Source organism: Balaenoptera musculus, chromosome 2 (genome assembly GCF_009873245.2).
Source record: "Balaenoptera musculus isolate JJ_BM4_2016_0621 chromosome 2, mBalMus1.pri.v3, whole genome shotgun sequence".
NCBI classification, from domain to species: domain Eukaryota; kingdom Metazoa; phylum Chordata; class Mammalia; order Artiodactyla; family Balaenopteridae; genus Balaenoptera; species Balaenoptera musculus.
In genome coordinates, this window is record NC_045786.1 from 69,489,312 (window position 1) to 69,509,759 (window position 20,448).

Below are 20,448 nucleotides of genomic sequence, written 5' to 3' on the forward strand. Positions count from 1 at the left end.
CTCTAGAGCCCACGAGTCACAACTACTGAGCCCGCGTGCCACAACTACTGAAGCCCGCGCACCTAGAGCCCGTGCTCCGCAACAAGAGAAGCCACCGCAATGAGAAGCCCGCGCACTGCAACGAAGAGTAGACCCCGCTTGATGCAACTAGAGAAAGCCCGTGTGCAGCAACGAAGACCCAACGCAGCCAAAGATAAATAAGAAACAAACAAACAAAAAAAGTTAAAATGATTTACGAAAGTAAAGAATCCGTAAAATTATAGATTTCTTCTGCTAATGTGTATTCTGTTGATTCCCTACAAAAGGACAGCCCTGATTTGTGAGGAAGACAGAAAAACTATCAAACGGTATTTCTATTTCCTTCCAGAACAGTTAGTTACCTGTCGGTACCAGAGTATTGGATCCATCTCTGCCTGTCGGCCACACTCGGCACCTGTCTTTGCCTCAGAGGCCTCCTTGCCTAGGTGGCTGGCCTCACTCAGCTTTACTTTAAGTCCTTCCGGGGCCTGGCTGGGGAGCTTGGAAGAGTCATCCAACTTGGGAATAATGACTGATTTGGCAGGGTCAGCCCCTTGCTCCTTGGCCTTCCCGGGTCCTGACTTCACCAGGTCTGTCAGGCTGGGGGCCTTGGTGAGACTTGGTGGAACTGACGGCTTTTGTTTCCATTCTTCCTTGAGTGCTGCCTCCCGCTCCTTCAGGCCCATCTCTGCCTTCTTATCCAGTCCCCGCTGCTGCTGCTCCAAGCTCTGCCGTTTCTGCTGTTCTTCATACTGCTGCCGGTAAGCGGTGTTAGTGCTCAGGAGGTGGGTGTGGTAGCTCTGGTCGCTGTAGCCATAGGGGGGCACATAGGCATACTGGTTGTAGTACAGGGACTGCATGTACATGTTGGGACGCTGCTGGATGACGGAGGGCTGCTGACTGGAACTGCTCAGCTCTGGTTTCTTTTCCTCGCAGGCATCGTTCTTCACTTTTCCCTCTATGCTCTCAGGCTCCTCATCCTTTTTTGTCTTCAGGGCCTGGCTCTCCACTCCTGCCTGGCTGCTGGGGTTCAGAGCCCCTGGGCTGGATTGTGTGTAACTCGGAGAGTAGTAACTCTCAAAGCCTTGGTAATATGGTGAGTCTTTGCTCTGTGGCTGAGGGGGGAAAAGGGTTTTCTTGGCCCCGTCCTTAACCAACTGTTCAGGGTCCTTTGATTTGACGCTTTCCACTTTGCCCTCCCCATCCTCCCCAGCATCAGAGATGTCGGAGTATGCAGGGCTGTTGGTTTTGACTGAGCTGGCTTCAGCCCCATTCTGGGTCACTACATGTAAGGGGGTCATGGGCTGGGTAGGGGTAGTGCTATCTAGGCGGCTACAGCCTCCAATTGAAGGGCTGGGAGCATTGTCCGTGAAGCTGTAGATCTTGTCAGCTTCCGCCTTGATGCTAGCCAGTCGGCTCTGGTGGGGGTCTGAGGAGCCATTTAGGAGCACCTCCATCTTCATCCCCTCTCCTGATGATTCCCTGAATGGACTTTTGCCTTCTTCTGCTCGACATACCTTCCCAGGGGTCAGAGGACTTTCAAGTTCCTTTGAAGATTCCTTCTTTTTTTTGTCTTTCTTTTTCTTGTCCTTGGCTGGAGTCAAGGCAGGGTTGACTGTGAAAGGTTCTCCCATCACAGTGGGCTTGGGCTGAATGGGCTTCAGTTGGGGGCTGTTGGGCATGGCCTGGACCACTGTGGTGGTCAAGCCTGAGGAGGAACCTGGGCTTGCTGCTGTGAAGGTGGCCGTCTGGAAGGTGTAAATTTGCTGTGGGGGGATGGCAGGGGCAATGGGCCGGGCTGACTTTAAACTTTTGGAAGGAATCTTTTCAGGTTTCAAACTAGAGGGCTTTTTACATTTTTCTTTTTCCATACACTTCCTTTCCAAAGAATCAAAGGCATCATTGCTTGTTTCATCCATTACTGAGGGTCCATCATCAGAGCCATCATTGGATAAGGCCCCGAGATCTGTGTCCCCTTCCCCACTCAACTTTTTCTTACAGAGGCCTTTTGTGCTGAATTTGCTTGAAGGAGAAGGGCTATGGGGCTCTATGAGCCGAACTTTGGGGGTAGCGGAGCGGGCAGGGGACAAGGAACCTTTTTGTGAGACAGATGCACCATTGCAGCTCCCGAGGTCTGCATGTAGGGTGGGCTCCTCTCCGTACTCACTGTCTCCATCTGCTTCTGGCTTGCTGTCGTCATCTGTATGGGCATGAGCTTGGTGGTACTTAAGTCCATTGATGTGCTTGTACTTTTTGTTGCAGTTTGGGTGGGGACAGTCAATCAGGACTGGGGAAGGACAATTTCTGTCTAGAACAGTGGGTTCCACTTTGGTCCCAGGGAGGGGGCCAGTGGCTGAGCCCATGGAATTAGTACGGACACGCTTGCTCCCTTTGGAGTCCTCTGAGCTAGAATTCAGCTCCATGTCTGAAAGGGGTTTGTTTTTCCGCTTATTAGCTGAGGAAGGGCTGGCCTTGACATCCTCAGAGGTGCTGCTGGCAGCTGGGCGATGTTCTGAAGAATTCTGGCTGCCCCGACGGCCTTTGCTGTTGGCTCCTGCTCGGGTTTTGCTGCTACTGCTGGTCCCTTTGCTGTCAGAGGCTGTGGCTGTCTCATTGACAGGTGTGTTACTGTTGGGACGCATGCGTTTGCCTCTACCCCGACCATTGCGCATTTCCAAGTCACTGGTGGGAGAGTCACAGAACCTTGGCAAATGACAAACACAACAGGATATTATTAAGAAAAGAAGCTATCTTCAAACCAGTTTAGCTGCAGCCTCCAGAAGAACTGTCCATATGGTAACTATCATTTTCAGTGAATATGATTTGTTAAAGGAACTTCTGAAAGCATGGTAACTGCATTAACTGGTGAGCTCCGAGAATGTTATCTGCATACTAACTATAAATTATTCCCCAAGATTTGGGTTCCCCCAACCCTGACAAACTGGAAATTAATATTAGGAACAAGCGGTAAAGTGCTATTCACTGAAATATCAGTCTTACGGCCAACTGCAACTTGAAAAGGTCCTTGTGAAACCCAGACTGTCTAGTGTAGTTTATGAAACTGAAAATGTTCTCGAGTTTAAACTTCTGAGAGATAGCTACTATCAAAAACCATCATCAATGAATGCTTGTTCACCTGTAGTCAGATTCTGGCCTTGGTCTCAAGGTGACTGTAGGTAGAAGCCAGAATTCAGTCATTCCAGATAAAGGCTTAAATAGGATCTTCTCACCATTCCTACCCATTGATTTATTCTTCTTGAATGCCAGATGAATATAATGCCTTCCCTTGTTTCTATAACATAACTGTCCTTTAAAAGCTGGGTGTCTTTTAAAAGCTGTCCAACTCTAACAGGATAAAGGTATAAGGGGTCACTGATGAGGGTGGTTCAGATGAACATAAACTAAAAAGCTGTAGAGTGCTTACCTGGGGGGTGCCCAATCATGTCGTGTGCAGTCAAGAAGTGTACCTACGTAAGTCTTGTTCCTCCATGTTACATTCACCACCAACATCCCTGGAAGACAAGAAGACTCAGATATAGACAAGAGAAACGCTGTTGGCCACTGAGAAGAGTATTTTCCATCTGAGTAGCATTCTGGCTCCTGTAGGAGGGTTTAGGGGGTGCTCTAGGTCCCAGTGGGCCTAACAGCATTAGGCTGGAATAGTTCCACAGGAACTGCCTACAACACTACCAGGGCCCCTTAGGATGGGCAACGGTTGCAAAGATTCCATGGTCCAGTTAAGGCACATTTTCCTAACTTTTAAAAATTACGCAGTATTTCAAATACACTAAAAAAATACAAAGGATAACTTAACAAAAACTCATGTACCCACCACCCAGCTCAATGGATTTATAAAATTTTGTGCTATACTTGCAATAGGTTTATTTTTTAAAGAATAAAAACATCATAGTTGAAAACCATTGTTTACTATATTTTCAAACTTGCCATTGATAGGATCATGCTGGGTATATAACTTACCTTTCTCACTTAACATTACAAATTTGAGATTTATCAATGTTGACATGAAGAGCTTAACCCATTTATTTTAATGGTGCTCAAGTATGTCATTGCATAATTTGACCACAATTTATACATATTGTTGATGGAAATTTAGATGTTTCTTGCACATTTTCACTCTTAAATGACATCACAATGAACATTCCTGACATGTTCATTTTATTTAAAAATGGTTTTGAATAGATACCATAGTCACACTCCAAAATTTAAAAGGTAGTAAAAAAAAAATGCAAACAAACCCCAATATAAAATGAAGTGTCCCTCCTGTCACTGTTCTTCAGCTTTTCAGGCCCCATACTCAGAAACATCCATGGATATCCATGTACTCCTCCAGAGGTATTTTATATATTTATAAGCAAATATGTTTATATATTCTTCCTCAAATGGTAGCAATGCACACCAATGTTCTGCACATTTTCCACGTAACCATATATTTTGCATCATTCCATATGAGTAAACATAGAACTACTTCATTCTTTTCAATGGCTGCATATGAATGATTTCAAACCGTACCATCATTTATTTATCCAGTCCCCTGTTGATGGACATTTAGGTTGCTTCATTCTTCTGCTATTACAAATAACGCTGAATAAATAACCTAGTACAAATGTTTTATCTTACATATCACAGAATATGTCTGTAAGATAAATTCCTATAAGTAAAACTGCTAATCACAGAGCATTTGTATTTGGATTTTTCATAAATACTGCCAATTTGCCCTCAGAGAGGATGTACTTATTTATAAACCCACTAGTAGTTCATGAGAACACCTGTTGTCCTTTCCCTTTGGCAACATAGTGTTCTCAAACTTTCTGGTTTTGCCAATCTGATAGGAGAAAAATGGTGTTTTATGTAGTTTTAATGTCATGTTTCTTATTATGAGTTTGTACAGCATTTCATTACAAGATACCATTATGAGACATTTGTATTTACCTTCTAATGAACTGTCTGTTCATATCCTTTGCTAATTTTTCTGCTGAATTATAGTCTTTTTCTTATTTGTGACTGTTTATATACCACAGTAAGCCTTCTGACTGTACTACAAATCAGATATTTCCCCCGGTTTGTCATTTGCCAACGGTGGTTAATGCTATGCAGAAATTACTTACTTTTAGGTTGTTACATTTATCAATCTTTTATGGCTTCAGAATTTTTGTCATGTTTCAAAAGGCTTTCCCCATTCCATCACTTTATTAACAGTTTTTTTTCTTATGGTTTCTTCTGGTATTTTTATGGTTTGATTTTTTATATTTAAATCTTTGATCCACCTGAAATTTAACATGGTATAAAATGTCTGACATGGACTTTTTTTATTGGCTGCGCCACACAGCTTGTGGGATCTTAATTCCCCGACTAGGGATTGAACTTGGCCCTAGGCAGTGAGAGCACAGAGTCCTAACCACTAGAACTCAGGGAATTCCCTGACATGGAGTTTTTAATTTTGTTTTTTTTTTTTTTGCCTTAATTCTAAATTATTTTTGGTTAGTTTTACATTGAATGAAGTCAAATATATTAAGCTTTTCCTTTATTGTTTGTGCTTTTTATGTCTTATCACTAGGTCATAAACATTCTACCATGAGATATTTTAAAGGTATCTTTAACAAGCTAAGAATGGTTTTTACATTTTTACTTGTAGAAAAAAAATGAAAAGGAGAATAATATTTTGTCATGTGAAATTATATGAAATTCAAATACTGCTCAGAAATAAAGTTTTATTGGAATACAGCCACATTTATTCATTTGCCCATTGCCTATGCCCGATTTCACGCCTCAAGGCAGACAGAGTTGAGTATGTGTAATAGAGGCTATATGGCCCTCAAAGCCTAAAATATTTACTGTTTGGCCCTTTACAGAAAAGGTTCACCAACCCCTGTTTTAGATCTTTTTTCTTTTCTAATATAAGCATTTAAGGTGTAAATTTCCCTCATAGCCCACTTTAGTTGCAGTCCACAAGTTTTTTTTTTTTTAATGCTTTCCTTTTTTTAAAAAATTTTTATTATTTATTTATTTATTTATTTATTTATTTTAAATTTATGGCTGTGTTGGGTCTTCGTTTCTGTGCGAGGGCTTGCTCTAGTTGTGGCAAGTGGGGGGCACTCTTCATCGCTGTGCGCGGGCCTCTCACTATCGCGGTCTCTCTTGTTGCGGAGTACAGCCTCCAGACACGCAGGCTCAGTAATTGTGGCTCACGGGCCCAGCTGCTCCACGGCATGTGGGATCTTCCCAGACCAGGGCTCGAACCCATGTCCCCTGCATTAGCAGGCAGATTCTCAACCACTGCGCCACCAGGGAAGCCCAGTCCACAAGTTTTGATATGTTTTCATTATCATTCAGGTCAAAACATTTAGTTTCCCTGGCTTTTTTTTTTGGATTCTGGGTTTATTTGCAAGAGTGTTGTCAAATTTTCAAATACCTGGGAATTTTCCAACTATCTTTTTGTTTCTGATTTCTAATATAATTCTATTGTGATTAGAAAACATACTATATATGATTTCAATTCTTTTAAATTTATTAAGAATTAATTTATGGTATAAAATATGGTCTATCTTGAAGAACATCCCATGTGCACCTGAAAAGAATATTTCAAAATGTATACTCTGCAGTTGTTGGGTAGCCTATAAATGATAGATCAAGTTGATTGATAATGTTTTTCAAATCCTCTATATCCTTATTAATTTTCTGTCTTCTTATCAATTATACTTGCCACTTGTTCTTGATTACTGGAACTCCTATATGGACCTTCTAGACTAATCCTCTTATCTTTCTAGCCTATTTCCCATTTCTTTGTCTTCTGGTTGTATATTATAAGGGATTTCCTTCATCTTCTAGGTTACATACTGAAATTTTCATTTTTGCCATTTTTAATCAAAAAAAAAAAGTATCCTTGTTTCATGGGATACAATATTTTATCTCTCTGAAGATACTTCATTATATATTTTTTTCTCTCAATAGTCTTTTGCTCTCTCAGTAGTTTTTTCCCTCTAACTCCTTTTTTTCTGTTTGTTTTGTCCTACAATCTCTTGTTTTTCAGGTTTTCCTCAAAAAGTTTGGTGACCTTCGGATCTTGTTCATATTTAAATGAAAGGTAATAAAAATTGGACGGGAAGCACTATGTGTGGGCCTTTCCATTAAGCCATGAATACTGGTAGAGATTTTTCCTCCTTTCCAGGACTTGTCAGATTCCCCAGAGAGGAACTCTTTAATTTCTTACCTGCCTGCCAGTTTCTCTATGTTATATGGATTTTCACTTAGTCCTTGGTACAGCACCCTGCCTTCCTCTATGCCCAGTGTCCCTGCTCTGGTTGAAACTCTCCGAAGAATGAACATCAGTTTTCTGTAATGGCAGAGGAGCTGTGTAGGATGGGGATAATAATGCACAGCCTTTGCTTCTTCTCTAGACCTTCAGCCAGTCTTCTGTCTTCAGCTTCACCTCATATTCCCTGTGTTCAAAGGTACTCTGATATTTCCAATTTCTGAGTATTTCTAGAAATCTGTGGTGCAAACTCCTTATTCTTGGCTCTCCTTCCTCCCAACCTCAGGTAAACAAAGAAACAAACAAACAAGCTTCTGTTTTTTCAGGTCTCTTAAATTAGCATTGTGCACCTGCTTTCTAGTGTCCCAAGTTTTACTGATTTATACCTGTCTGTCTTCTTTACCTTGTGAGTTTATATCTTAAAAACAAAATCCCTTTACTGACATTTGAATGGGTTTTAGGGGGAAGGTAGGAGGTAAACATGTACTTTCAATCTACCATATTTAACCAGAATACTGAATTTACTCTTTTTTTTAAATAAATAAATTTATTTATGTTTGGCTGCGTTGGGTCTTCGTTGCTGCTCGAGGGCTTTCTCTAGTTGCGGCGAGCGGGGGCTACTCTTTGTTGCGGTGCGCGGGCTTCTCATTGCGGTGGCTTCTCTTGTTGCAGAGCACGGGCTCTAGGCGTGCGGGCTTCAGTAGTTGTGGTGTGCGGGCTCAGTAGTTGTGGCTCGTGGGCTCTAGAGAGCAGGCTCAGTAGTTGTGGCGCATGGGTTTAGTTGCTCCGCGGCATGTGGGATCTTCCCGGACCAGAGATGGAACCTGTGTCCCCTGCATTGCCAAGCGGATTCTTAACCACTGTGCCACCGGGGAAGTCTCCCTGAATTTACTTTTATTTATCTGTTTGGTATACAGTACTTGGAGTGTACAACCTACCTAGTTAAGTTTCTAATTAGAATTTCTCTAATTCAGGAAAGTCATTACCTATTATATATTAATTTATTGTCTTTCTGTCATTCTTTTCATTTTTTTTTTTCTAGGACTGATGTTGATCTCTCATATAGTTTTTCTTTGTGCTTGATTCTTCCAATTTATAATCTTTTCTTTGACTATATGTAGCCTAGAATTTATCCAATGTATTGAGGTTTTTAAAAAATTTCAATGACTATAATATATAATTATATTTAAATGAACTTTTTCTCATTTCCAAAATTTTAAACTGGTTAATTTTTCATATCTACATGACATTATTTAATTACTGGCTGTTTGGTTCATAGTTTTATTTTTTATTTTTTTCATAGTTTTATTTTTAATAGAGTTTATTATTCTGTTTCTCTTTAAGAATTCTAAACATACTTATTACAGTCTTTGTACCATATGTTAATTTCATCAGGTGTGCATTCAATTCCTGATGGTTAAATTTTTAAAACTAATTTAAAATTTTTGAGATAATTATAGATTCACATACAGTTGTAAGAAATAATAAAGAGATCTCACATGCCCTTTAATGGTAACATTTTACAACAAAACTATAGTATAATATCCCAACCGAGATTCTGCCATTGATATAATGAAGATACAAAATATTTCCATCAACACAAGGGTACCTCATGTTGTCCTTTTCTAGCTACACTCATTTCCCTCCCATCCCCACCCCTCCTCAATTCCTGGCAACTAGTAATCTGTTTCTCATTTCTATAATTTTGTCATTTCAAAAAAATTATATAAATGGAATCATACAGTATATAACCTTTTGGGACTGTTTTTTTTTTTTTTTCCTACCAGCATATAGTTCTCTGGAGATTTATCCAGGTTGTTGTATGTATCAATAGTTTAGTCCTTTTTATTGGTGGTTTGGTATGGAGATACCATAGTTTGTCTTACCACTCACCTGCTGAAGGACATCTGGGTTGTTTCCAGTTTTTGGCTATTATGAATAAGCTGCTATACACATTTGTGTACAGGTTTTTGTGTGAACTTAAGTTTTTTGGTTTTTTAAAAATACAATTTGTTTATTTATTTATTGGTTTTGTTTTGGCTGTGCCGCACAGCATGGCATGTGGGATCTTAGTTCCCTGACCAGGGATCAAACCTCCACTCCCTGCAGTGGAAGCACGAAGTCTTCACCAGTGGACCACCAAGGAAGTCCCCTGAACTTAAGTTTTCATCTCTCCAAAATAAATACCCAAGAATGCAATTACTGAGTCATATTGTAGTTGCATTAGTTTTGGTTTCTTTTTTAACTTTTAAAAAAATATTTATTTATTTATTTTATTTTTGGCTGCGCTGGGTCTTTGTTGCTGCACGCGGGCTTTCTCTAGTTGTAGCGAGTGGGGGCTACTCTTCATTGCAGTGCGCGGGCTTCTCATTTTGTGGCTTCTCTTGTTGTGGAGCACGGGCTCTAGGTACGTGGGCTGAATAGTTGTGGCTCATGGGCTTAGTTGCTCCGCCGCATATGGGATCTTCCCAGACCACGGATCGAACCCGTGTCCCATGCATTGGCAGGCGGATTCTTAACCACTGCACCACCAGGGAAGTCCTCTCTCTCTCTTTTTAATCTTAGCCATTCTAATAGTTGTATAGTAATATCTCATATTGTGATTTTTAATTTGCATTTCCCTAATGCTAATGATGTTAAACAGCTTTTTCATGTGCTTATCTGCCATCTGTATATCCTCTTTGGTGAAATATCTGTTCATATTTTAGCTCATTTTCTGACTGGATTGTTTCCTACTGTTGAGTTTTGAGAGTTCTTTATGTATTCTAGATACTAGTCCTCTGTTGGATATTTCTGTATATTATATATATATATATATATAAATAATGTAAAGGTTTTTTAGTTGTATTTAGTGGGAGAAATCAGGAAAGGTATGTCTACTCCATCTTCCTCAAAATGGAAGTCCTGGTTAATTTTTAGTGGTTATCTTTCTTAGCATTAGATTTCTATTATATATAATTTTGGTTTCCAGTCTCTTTTTTTTTTTATAAATTTTATATTCTTTTTTTTTTTTATTTTTATTTATTTATTTATGGCTGTGTTGGGTCTTCGTTTCTGTGCGAGGGCTTTCTCTAGTTGCGGCAAGCGGGGGCCACTCTTCATCGCGGTGCGCGGGCCTCTCACTATCGCGGCCTCTCTTGTTGCGGAGCACAGGCTCCAGACGCGCAGGCTCAGTAATTGTGGCGCACGGGCCCAGTTGCTCCGCGGCATGTGGGATCTTCCCAGACCAGGGCTCGAACCCGTGTCCCCTGCATTGGCAGGCAGATTCTCAACCGCTGTGCCACCAGGGAAGCCCCCAGTCTCTTTTTTGAATGAGATGTTTTTGTTACTAATTTACCCCCTTCTCTGTTTAATAGCTTTGCAATTTCTTCCACCTAGCCCCCTAAGGACCTAGTCTGAAGAGGTCTTCTAATGGCCTGAGCCATTAGAAGATATTTAAGATATCACAGTTCTAATCATTGAACCAGCAGGCAGCTTCTTCACAACTCCTTAGGCTTCCCTCCTCCCCCACTCAATTAACTTTTTTTCTTTTTTAAGTAACAAATTCTTTATCAAGGGCAATTTTTTTTAAAGCTCCAACAATGGGTAGGTTCTATTATAATCAAACCTAATACAGTAGATTGATTTCATTAGTTGCTCCAATTCTTTACTTTTGTCTGAATCTACACAATTTGCCATGCAACCAACTTGCCACTTGTCACTCTGGTGTGAAGCCCTATACCTATATACCCTTTAAAAAAAAATCTGCTTTATAGTTATAATTTATATACAATAAAATCCATTTGTTTTAAAATATATAATTTGATGAGTGTGATTAATATTTACAGTTGTATAATTACTACCACAATCAATTTATAGAACATTTCCATTAGTCAAAAAGTACTCAGCCCTTGTGCAATCTCATTTCACCATCCCCAGCCCCAGACAATGACTAATCTGGTTTATATTCCTATAGCTTTGCCTTTTCCAGAATTTCATATACAATGAATCAGACAGCATGCAGTCTTCCACATCTGGCTTCTTTCACTTAACATAATGCTTTTGAGATTCACCATGTTGTTGCATGTGTCAGTAAGTAGTTCATTTCTTTTTGTTGCTAAGTTCAATTAACTTTTTAAAAGTCTCCTTCCATGAGACTGGTTGGGGGGTTGGCATCCTACTCCCCTGGCCTCAAGTTCTCTCTATTTATGAACTATCTCTATAGATATTTTCAGTACCAGGAACTCATCTCTCAGGCACCATTCTCTGGTCCCATACCTGGAGGCCAGCAGGCCCACAGTTTCAGCCTCATTCAGTGACTTGCATCTCTTCTGTTTTTGGTCCATGGATAAGATTATTTTGTTTGTGAGCCCAAACATGTTCTTTGATTTTCACTTTATATATTTTACCTCTTGCTATGTGTTCAGAACAAAAGGGATGTGTCGTGAGTTTGAATACAGTAATAATTCAATGTGCCCAAAGGCACATTTTCTATGTAATGTATCTAGAGAATAAGACTCTAGAATTCGGACTTCCCTGGTGGCACCGTGGTTAAGAATCTGCCTGCCAATGCAGGGGACACGGGTTCGAGCCCTGGTCTGGGAGGATCCCACATGCCGCGGAGCAACTAGGCCTCTGCGCCACAACTGCTGAGCCTGTGCTCTAGAGCCCGCGAGCCAAAACTACTGAAGCCTGCGCACCTACAGCCTGTGCTCCGCAACAAGAGAAGACACTGCAATGAGAAACCCATGCACCACAATGAAGAGTGGCCGCTTCTCGCCACAACTGGAGAAAGCCCGTGTGCAGCAACGAAGACCCAACACAGCTAAAAATAAAAAAAAAAAATTAAAAAAAAAAAGAACTGAGCAGAAAAGAAAAAAAAAAAACAACTTAAAAGACTCCAGAATAAGTCTTTTGTTTGTCTTTGGTCATAGACTAATAAAATACTATTTGATTAAGCACTCCCAGGGCCTATCTGTAATAACTCAACCATATTCTTCTTTGATGTAGAATGCTGTCTAAAGATAACTGAACTTGCAGTCAGAAAACCTTAGTCCAAATCCTTGCTCTGGGATTTCCCTGGTGGTCCAGTGGTTAAGACTCCATGCTCGCAATGCAGGGGGCCCGGGTTCGATCCCTGGTCAGGGAACTGGATCCCGCATGCCACAACTAAGAGCCTGCATGCCGCAACTAAGACCCAACGCAGCCAAAAATAAATAAATAAATACATAAATTAAAAAAAAAAAAGTTACTTTGTAAATAAGGAAATGGAAGCCCAGAAAGGTTAAGTAATTTACTCATTACTCATTATTGATGAGTGGTCAGATCTTCAAGGCATTACACATCTATCTCTTAATGGGTTCTGATTCTTTTTACACAACTTCCTTAATATGTCCCTTTATCTTCATCTTAGATAAAAGATACATAAAGGACTGTAGGGAGGCATCCAGGGGGGAAAAGGAAAGGATTCCTATCCCTTTCTAGGGCCCTGGCATCTTAAGCGAAATGACAAACCTCCTAAGAAAGCAATTAGGCTAAATTCTCTCTGGCTGTTAGCAAAGTGAATCCATATGGATGTCTCCTCCCAGTGATGGGCTGCTCTGATTACTGTATAACCAATTTGAATAGGAACAGGGTACATTTATTTCTAGACAAGGTAAGACTTAGAAGTAGGCACCTCATTAACAAGGGCAGATGATCACAGCTGTATATAGAGAGCAGGTATACAATCAGAAGAGGAATGTTATTCCTCCTCTTGAAATAGCTGGGTAGGAACACGTGTTTATAAATCTGTCTCCCTCCTCTGGTATAATCTGCAAACGTTAACAATAATGAATGAGCTGAAAAGATGACAGGTCAGAGTGCTGGAAATGGGAGAGGGGAAGAGGAAAAATTCCAATATGGAAAAACAAAATGGAGGCTTGTTTAAATGTCAGAGCAAACAGTTTTCTGAAGTATAACTCTCTTCCTACAAGGTTCTGAGTTGAGACAGCTGGGAGAATAAGAAGACAGGAAGGAAAAAGCAGAAAATAACACTTAACAGACCTAGTTTCTCTATTAAGGGCTAGCTTTAAGGCAGCAAGTAGGCTGAAGAGAAAGAGAAAAGTTAGTTTTCATTTTAGAAAGCTTTCTATTTTGAATAAGTGTTCACAAAATAAGGAAAGGGTTGGCATGTTTGAAGATAATAAAAATAATAATATGCTAAAAGTAGTAGTAAAAGTAGTGCTTTGTGTTTCTCTAGGAGGTTATTTTCATATTTACCAAGGGCCTCACAGACATAATCTCATTAAACATTACTAAGTTTTAGAGTGCTGAGTTAAGTATTCTCCCTTCTTAAAGGCGATCAACACCAGAACATGGTAAAGGGGAAATGACTTAGGTATGAGGCAGCAATCAGGTTCCCCCAGGTCACAGGAGGAGTGCAGTGTTAAGACAAAACCCAATCCCAAAGCAGCACTACTTTGTTTCGAGGACAATTCAAAACAGTTGTGCAGGGACTTCCCTGCTGGTCCAGTGGTAAGAATCTGCCTTCCAATGCAGGGGACGTGGGTTTGACCCCTGGATGGGGAACTAAGATCCCACGTGCGGCGGGGCAGCTAAGCCCACGCACCACAACTACTGAGCCCACGTGATCTAGAGCCCTTGGGCCACAACTAAGAGAGCCCGCGTGCCGCAACTACTGAGCCCATGCACTTTGCTGCCACAATGAGAAGCCCACATGCTGCAATGAAGAACCTGCGTGCCCATATCTGTGGAACCTAGAAAATGGTACAGGTGAACCGGTTTGCAGAGCAGAAATTGAGACACAGAAGTAGAGAACAAATGTATGGACACCAAGGTTGGAAAGTGGCTAGGGGTGGGGGTGGTGGTGTGATGAATTGGGAGATTGGGATTGACATGTATACACTGATGTGTATAAAATGGATGACTAATAAGAAAATAAATAAATAAGTAAACATTAAAAAAAAAACCCGTGTGCCGTGACTAAGACCCGACGCAGCCAAATAAATAAATAAAATAAATAAATCAATCAATAAATAAATATTGAAGGAAAAAAAAAAAAACAGTCGTGCAGTCAAGACTGATACAAGCACAATAGTGGAAAGAGTAAATTTTACCTCCAGAGCCCTCATTTTTACCATTTCCACTTAGTACATGCTTTCTCTCAGGGATCTAATAACCTAATGCTCCGTTGACCACTTTCCTTCTTGTATGCCATGTGCTTCCTTGCTTCCTAGCTTCCACTTTCCTTCTTGAAAACACTTCCTTCATTTGGCTTCCAGGACAAGGACACCACACTGGCCTGATTTTCTTCTTATTGTTCTGCTCACTCCTTCTCAGCACCTTTTGCTGTTACTTCTTCATATCTAACTAATGACTCAAACTTCTATCTCCAGCACCTACCTTTTCCCTGAACTCCAGATTCATATATCTAATTGCAAATTTGACATTTCCATTTGATGTCTCAAAAGAGATTTCAAACTTAACATGACCCAAACTGAGCTCCTGATATCCACCTGTTCCTTGACCACTCCCTTGCCCCCTGCTCCCAATAACAACTTGGCCTGAGTTTTCCCTATTTCAGGTAATGGCATTTCCATCCTTTCAGGTGTTCAGGTCAAAAACCTTGGGAGTTCTGCTTGACACCTCTCTTACTCTCACACCCCACATCCGACAGGCAGCAAATCTTGTTGGCTCAACCTTCAAAATATATCCAGATTTTGATCATATCTCACTATCTCCACTTCTCTGGCTCCAAGTACTCCTCTAATTATTGCTATACCCATCCTATCCCTCTCTGACCCATTCTCAACACAGGAGCCAGAGAGATCCTGTTAAAATCCAAGTCATAGCCTATCATTCCTCTACTCAAAACCTTCCAAAGGCTTCTTTCCATTTCACCCAGATTAAAGGGCAAAATTCTTATTGTGATCTTAAAGGATTCACGTGCTCTTGGCCCTCATTACCTCTCTGATCAACATCATCTTCTACTACTCTGCCCCTCACACTCTGTTCTGGCACGTGAGCTACTTGTTCCTTGAACACAAGAAGCATGTTCTCATCTTAGGGCCTTGAACTTGCCATTCCATCATCAGTAACATCCCTTCCCCCCATCCCCCATATTCTCAAAGCTACTTTCCCTTCATTTCTTTCAAATATTTTCTCAAAAGTCATCTCAGTGAGGCCATCCCTCATTCCCACTCCCCACTTATATACTTTCTAGTTCCCTTTCCTCTCTTCCTCCCCATAATATTTATCAGTATGTAACATAGCAGAAATTTTATTTATTCATCTTGCTTATTGTCTGTTCAGTCCTATTAGAATGTAAGCTCTATGATGAGCAAGATTTTTGTCAGTTTTTTTGGACTGCTGTATCTATAAGAACTAGAAACATTTTTGGCATATAGTAGATGCTCAATAAATATATGCTGAATGAATGAATGCTCCTTGTTTCTCTCCAGAAACTCTGTTCAAGTAAGGTATAAAAAACTGATAAACAGAAACCTCAATTAAATAGTGTTGGGGGACCACAAGAAGGAGCTCTCATGCCCTGTGATGATAGCAGAGCCCAAACAGTAGGAAGAAAGACTCCTCTTCTTTCCTGGCAAGGACTCAGCCAATGAAAAGCTATGGACTCTGTTTACTATAGTGTTCCCAATTTCCCTTTCCCCTCTATAAAAGTGTTCTTCCCTTGCTGTGCAGGAACTTGCATGTGGCTCACCATGGTTGCAGACGCTGAATTGCAATTCTCTGCTGATCTCAAATAAGCCCATCTTTGCTGGAGAAATACCTGGCCATCTATTTGATTTAGGTCAACATTTTGGTGGCCCATATGGGGACCAGAGGAGACCCCTGAAGACTCCAGGACTGGTGAGCAAACAGGTGAGGTACCCACAGTTGAGCCCACTGAGCTCACTGCTTTTCTGGCTGACCCTGGAATTTGGAGGGTCTTTCTCCTGGATCCAAGCTCATGCCCTCTTTGTGTATGAAGCTCTCCAGGCTTTACTCAGGATCCATTTTAAGGTTTTGTTTTTCTGGTTAAGGCCTTATTCTGTATGGCCTTGTTTGGCACTCATTTGGCACTTCAGTGTGATTTTGAAATCAGACTGTTTTAACTGAAGTTGGGTGAGAAGCTATTGGCCCATTCCTCTGGGAACAGGGGCTGCTTCACTGAAACTGTGCCAGTTCAGTCACTGGCCCATTCCTATGGACTAGGGGCTGTTCTCTGGAAAATGGCTGAAAAGCCTTTGGCCTGGTTCCTCCAGGTACAGGCTGTTTCCTTAGAAATGGCTGTGTTAGCTTGCAGGCTGTTTGAATTGAGCTGTTTGAACTGTAAGTTGTTTGAGCTGTTTGAAAATTGTTCTTTTACTCTAGAGGAAAACCTCTGAGAAATGGGATCCCAGTTATCTGTGGGCCCCCACACCCTGCGACTCTGGCCAATTTTATGTTTAAAAACTGTGGTCCTTCCTCATGCGCATTTCTAACTAAATGGACCAACCTGTCCAAAGGCAATTTAGAATATCAACGGCCATTTTGGGGAACTTTTAAAATCTCCAAACTTAATTTCCTTAAAACTGAACTGGACTACAATAGCTCAGAAATTTCCAGAGCTGAATGGTATGCCTATTTCAACTGGCATTTTAAGGCTTCCAAACATTATCAGAAAGCTAAAACTGCTTCTCTGCAAAATAAGATTTTAAGATTAACTGAGGTAAATAAATGATTAAAGAAAGATAAAATGGCTCCTGAAGTCTCAGGCTCTTCTTCTTGGCTTCTTTGTCTCAGGCTCCACGTCTGGCACCCCCTTTCTCTCCCTTGGCTTCCTATGGCCAGACTCTGCCTCCAGCACCATTTCAATCATTCCTTCTATACTGCCTCTGCCTCCTCTTTACCCTCAATTCCCTCATACAAATTCTCTCCCGGAACTTACCCCCTCTCTGAAACTCTCCCAGCTCCCTTTTCCTCTCAACTTGTTAGAACCTGTCCCTTAAAAATTAAGCCTTCTGGGCTTCCCTGGTGGCGCAGTGGTTAAGAATCCGCCGGCCAATGCAGGGGACACGGGTTCAAGCCCTGGTCTGGGAAGATCCCACATGTCACGGAGCAACTAAGCCAGTGTGCCACAACTACTGAGCCTGCGCTCTAGAGCCCGCAAGCCACAACTACTGAGCCCACGAGCCACAACTACTGAGCCTGCGTGCTACAACTACTGAAGCCCATGCACCTAGAGCCCATGCTCTGCAACAAGAGAAGCCACTGCAATGAGAAGCCTGTACACCGCAACCAAGAGTAGCCCCCGCTTGCCACAACTATAGAAAGCCTGCGTGCAACAACGAAGACCCAATGCAGCCAAAAATAAATAAATAAAATAAATTTTAAAAAAATCATAAAAAAAAATTAAGCCTTCTGAGGATCCAGAGGTTAAACCCTTAATTTCTTATATTCCCTTATATTGAACTGTGAGCCATTGTCAAAGATTTTCCCAAAGTAACTGAAGATCCTCACAGATTTTCTGAGGAATTTATTTTTAAAAATTTTATTTATTGATTGATTGATTGATTGATTTTTACTTGGTTGCACCGGGTCTCAGTTGTGGCTTGTGGGCTCTTTTTTTTTTTTTTTTTTAATATCTTTATTGGAGTATAATTGCTTTACAATGTTGTGTTAGTTTCTGTTGTACAACAAAGTGAATCAGCTATAAGTATACATATATCCCCACATCCCCTCCCTCTTGAGCCTCCCTCCCACCCTCCCTATCCCACCTGCATGGGCTCCTTAGTTGCTACATGCGAACTCTAAGTCGCGGCATGTGTGTAGGATCTAGTTTCCTGACCAGGGCTCGAACCCAGGCCCCTTGCATTGGGAGCACAGTCTTAACCACTGCATCACCAGGGAAGTCCCTGAGGAATTTAATATAGTCATTCAAATTTACCAATTTGGTTTCCCTGACTTATACCAGCTAGTTCATATACTTGTTGGTGAAGGCCAGGCCCAGCATTGGATGAAAACTGCTAATTGGGAAAATCCTGAAATGTCTCTAGAATTACAACTGGGAGACCAGCCCACTAACTTACTACATGATCAGGTTCGAGATATGGCTAAGCGACTTCATTGAGCAATTCTTAGGGCTTTTCCAAAGCCTGTTGATTGGAACAAACTTCAGGCTTGCATACAAAAATCTGATGAAACTGTTCATAACTATTATAATCGACTTCAGATTAAAAAAAAAAATTCTGGTCTTCCTTCATGTGTTGATTCCACCTGGTAGTTTTTAACTCTATTTTTATTAATGGGCTGAACTGGGATCTTTCTCATCTAGTAAAAAAGACCAGGATGGAATGGGAAACCATGTTCATCCCAGATTTAATTAATCTGACAAACCAGCTCTCTTGCACTCTAGATGAGTCACCTAAATGGGAGACCACCAAAATTCTTAATCTTCAAATCCAGCAAATGAAGGCTCCTAAACAAAACCAAAACCCTCCTAGTTTCTGCTATTACTGCAAAGAGCTAGGACATTGGAAAAGAGATTGCTACAAATTTAAGTACTTTAGGCATCTTCAGCTCTCTAACCAGCCTTTCCAACATCCTCCCAACTCTCAATTATGGGGCTCTAAGGAACTACCAGGGATTTTCCCAATTCTCCCTCTTAATCGACTTGGAGAAACATTTCTCCAGATTGGGAATGGGTCTCTTCCAGTCCTAAATGATGCTGGAGCCACACTCTCAGTGCTCAATGCAACTAATATAAAGCAGCCCCTGCCTGGGAATATTAAAGCATTTCAGTACTTCCCTGGCAGTCCAGTGGTTAAGACTCCGTGCTTCCAATTCAGGGGGCTCGGGTTCGACCCCTGGTTGGGGAACTAAGATCCCACATGCCACGAGACGTGGCCAAAAAAACCCCCCAAAACCCCAGTTCAAATAGTGGGGATCTCTAATGAACCTCAAAAGGTTCCTATCTCTGACCAATTCCCTTTTGTTTAGGCCCTTTCAGATACATACACCCTTTCCTCCTTAGTTTCTCTGTCCCTACCCATTTATTAGGCCGAGACTTCTTAGAGAAGTATCATGCCAAAATTTCTTTCTCCCAAAAGGAAGAGTTAACTCTAGAATTTGACAGTAGTCATCAAAGTAACCAGCCAGGTGAATTAAATGATCCTTTGACATCTTTTTATTTGTTCTAGAGCTGATTCTGGAAACACTGATCATTTGTCCCTATTGAATCAGCTACCACCTTCCTTATGGGCAAAATCTCCAACTGATATTGGCAAAATTAATAGTGCATCTCCCATCAAGTTTCACATAGATTCCTCAAAACCTCTTCCCAGAATTAATCAATATCATATAAAGTAAAGCAGCCCTTCAAGGCACAAAGCCCATAATTGAAGATTACAAGGCTTGAGGCCTCTTTACCCCTTGTACTAGCCCCTGTAACACTTCTATTTTCCCAGTGAGAAAACCTAAGGGCCAAGGGTGGAGGCCCAGGACCTCTGAGCAAAAAAAACAACACTGTAGGAAGTTCCCTGGTGGTCCAGTGGTTAGGATTTGGCACTTTCACTGTTGTGGCCCGAGTTCAATCCCTGGCTGGGGAAATAAGATCCCGTAAGCTGCGCGGCACGGCCAAAAACAAACAAAAAAACAAACAAAAAAAAACATTGTTATCCCTCAATACCTTGTTGTTCCTAACCCTCATACGTTACTAACATCTATTCCTATCAGAAGTAAATTCTTTACTGTAACTGATTTATGAGTTCACTCTTTAGTATTCCAGTTGATGAAGCTAGCCAACACCTGTTTGCCTTCATTTGGGAAGAAAAACAATTCACCAGGACAGTAATGTCTCAAGGGCTTTATTGAGAGCCCTTCATTTCTCACCAACCCTGAAGGCTGATCTGGATGATATAAAGTTCAGGGGTTCTACTTTGTTGCAGTATGTAGATGATTTGCTTCTTTGCTCTCCTTTTCTCTTCACAGGAAGACAGCGACCACTTGCTAAAACTTTCAGGTTTAAAACTATTATATATAGGATGGATAAACAACAAGGTCCTACTGTATAGCACAGGGAACTATATTCAATATCCTGTGATAAACCACAATGGAAAAGAATATATATATATGCATAACTGAGTCACTTTGTTGTACAACAGAAATTAAAGACAACATTGTAAATCAACTATACTTCA

General features: G+C 41.1%; 1 protein-coding gene and 1 non-coding gene across 9 annotated transcripts in view; one reads left to right on the forward strand and one right to left on the reverse strand.

Annotated features, from left to right (window-relative positions):
* The window catches only part of ZNF609 (zinc finger protein 609), a 221,035-nt gene that overhangs the window by 8,645 nt on the left and 191,942 nt on the right, over positions 1–20,448 (reverse strand). For all 8 annotated transcript variants that reach the window (XM_036840369.1, XM_036840393.1, XM_036840391.1 and 5 more), the window contains 2 exons: positions 3,443–3,530; positions 381–2,721 (listed from right to left, as the gene is read on the reverse strand). In XM_036840369.1, coding sequence (XP_036696264.1) covers positions 381–2,721; positions 3,443–3,530 — 2,429 coding nt within the window. The remainder of the gene's footprint in view (positions 1–380; positions 2,722–3,442; positions 3,531–20,448) is intronic.
* On the forward strand, positions 12,344–12,416 carry TRNAC-GCA. Its single transcript has one exon. It is a non-coding gene; the product is annotated as a tRNA-Cys (tRNA).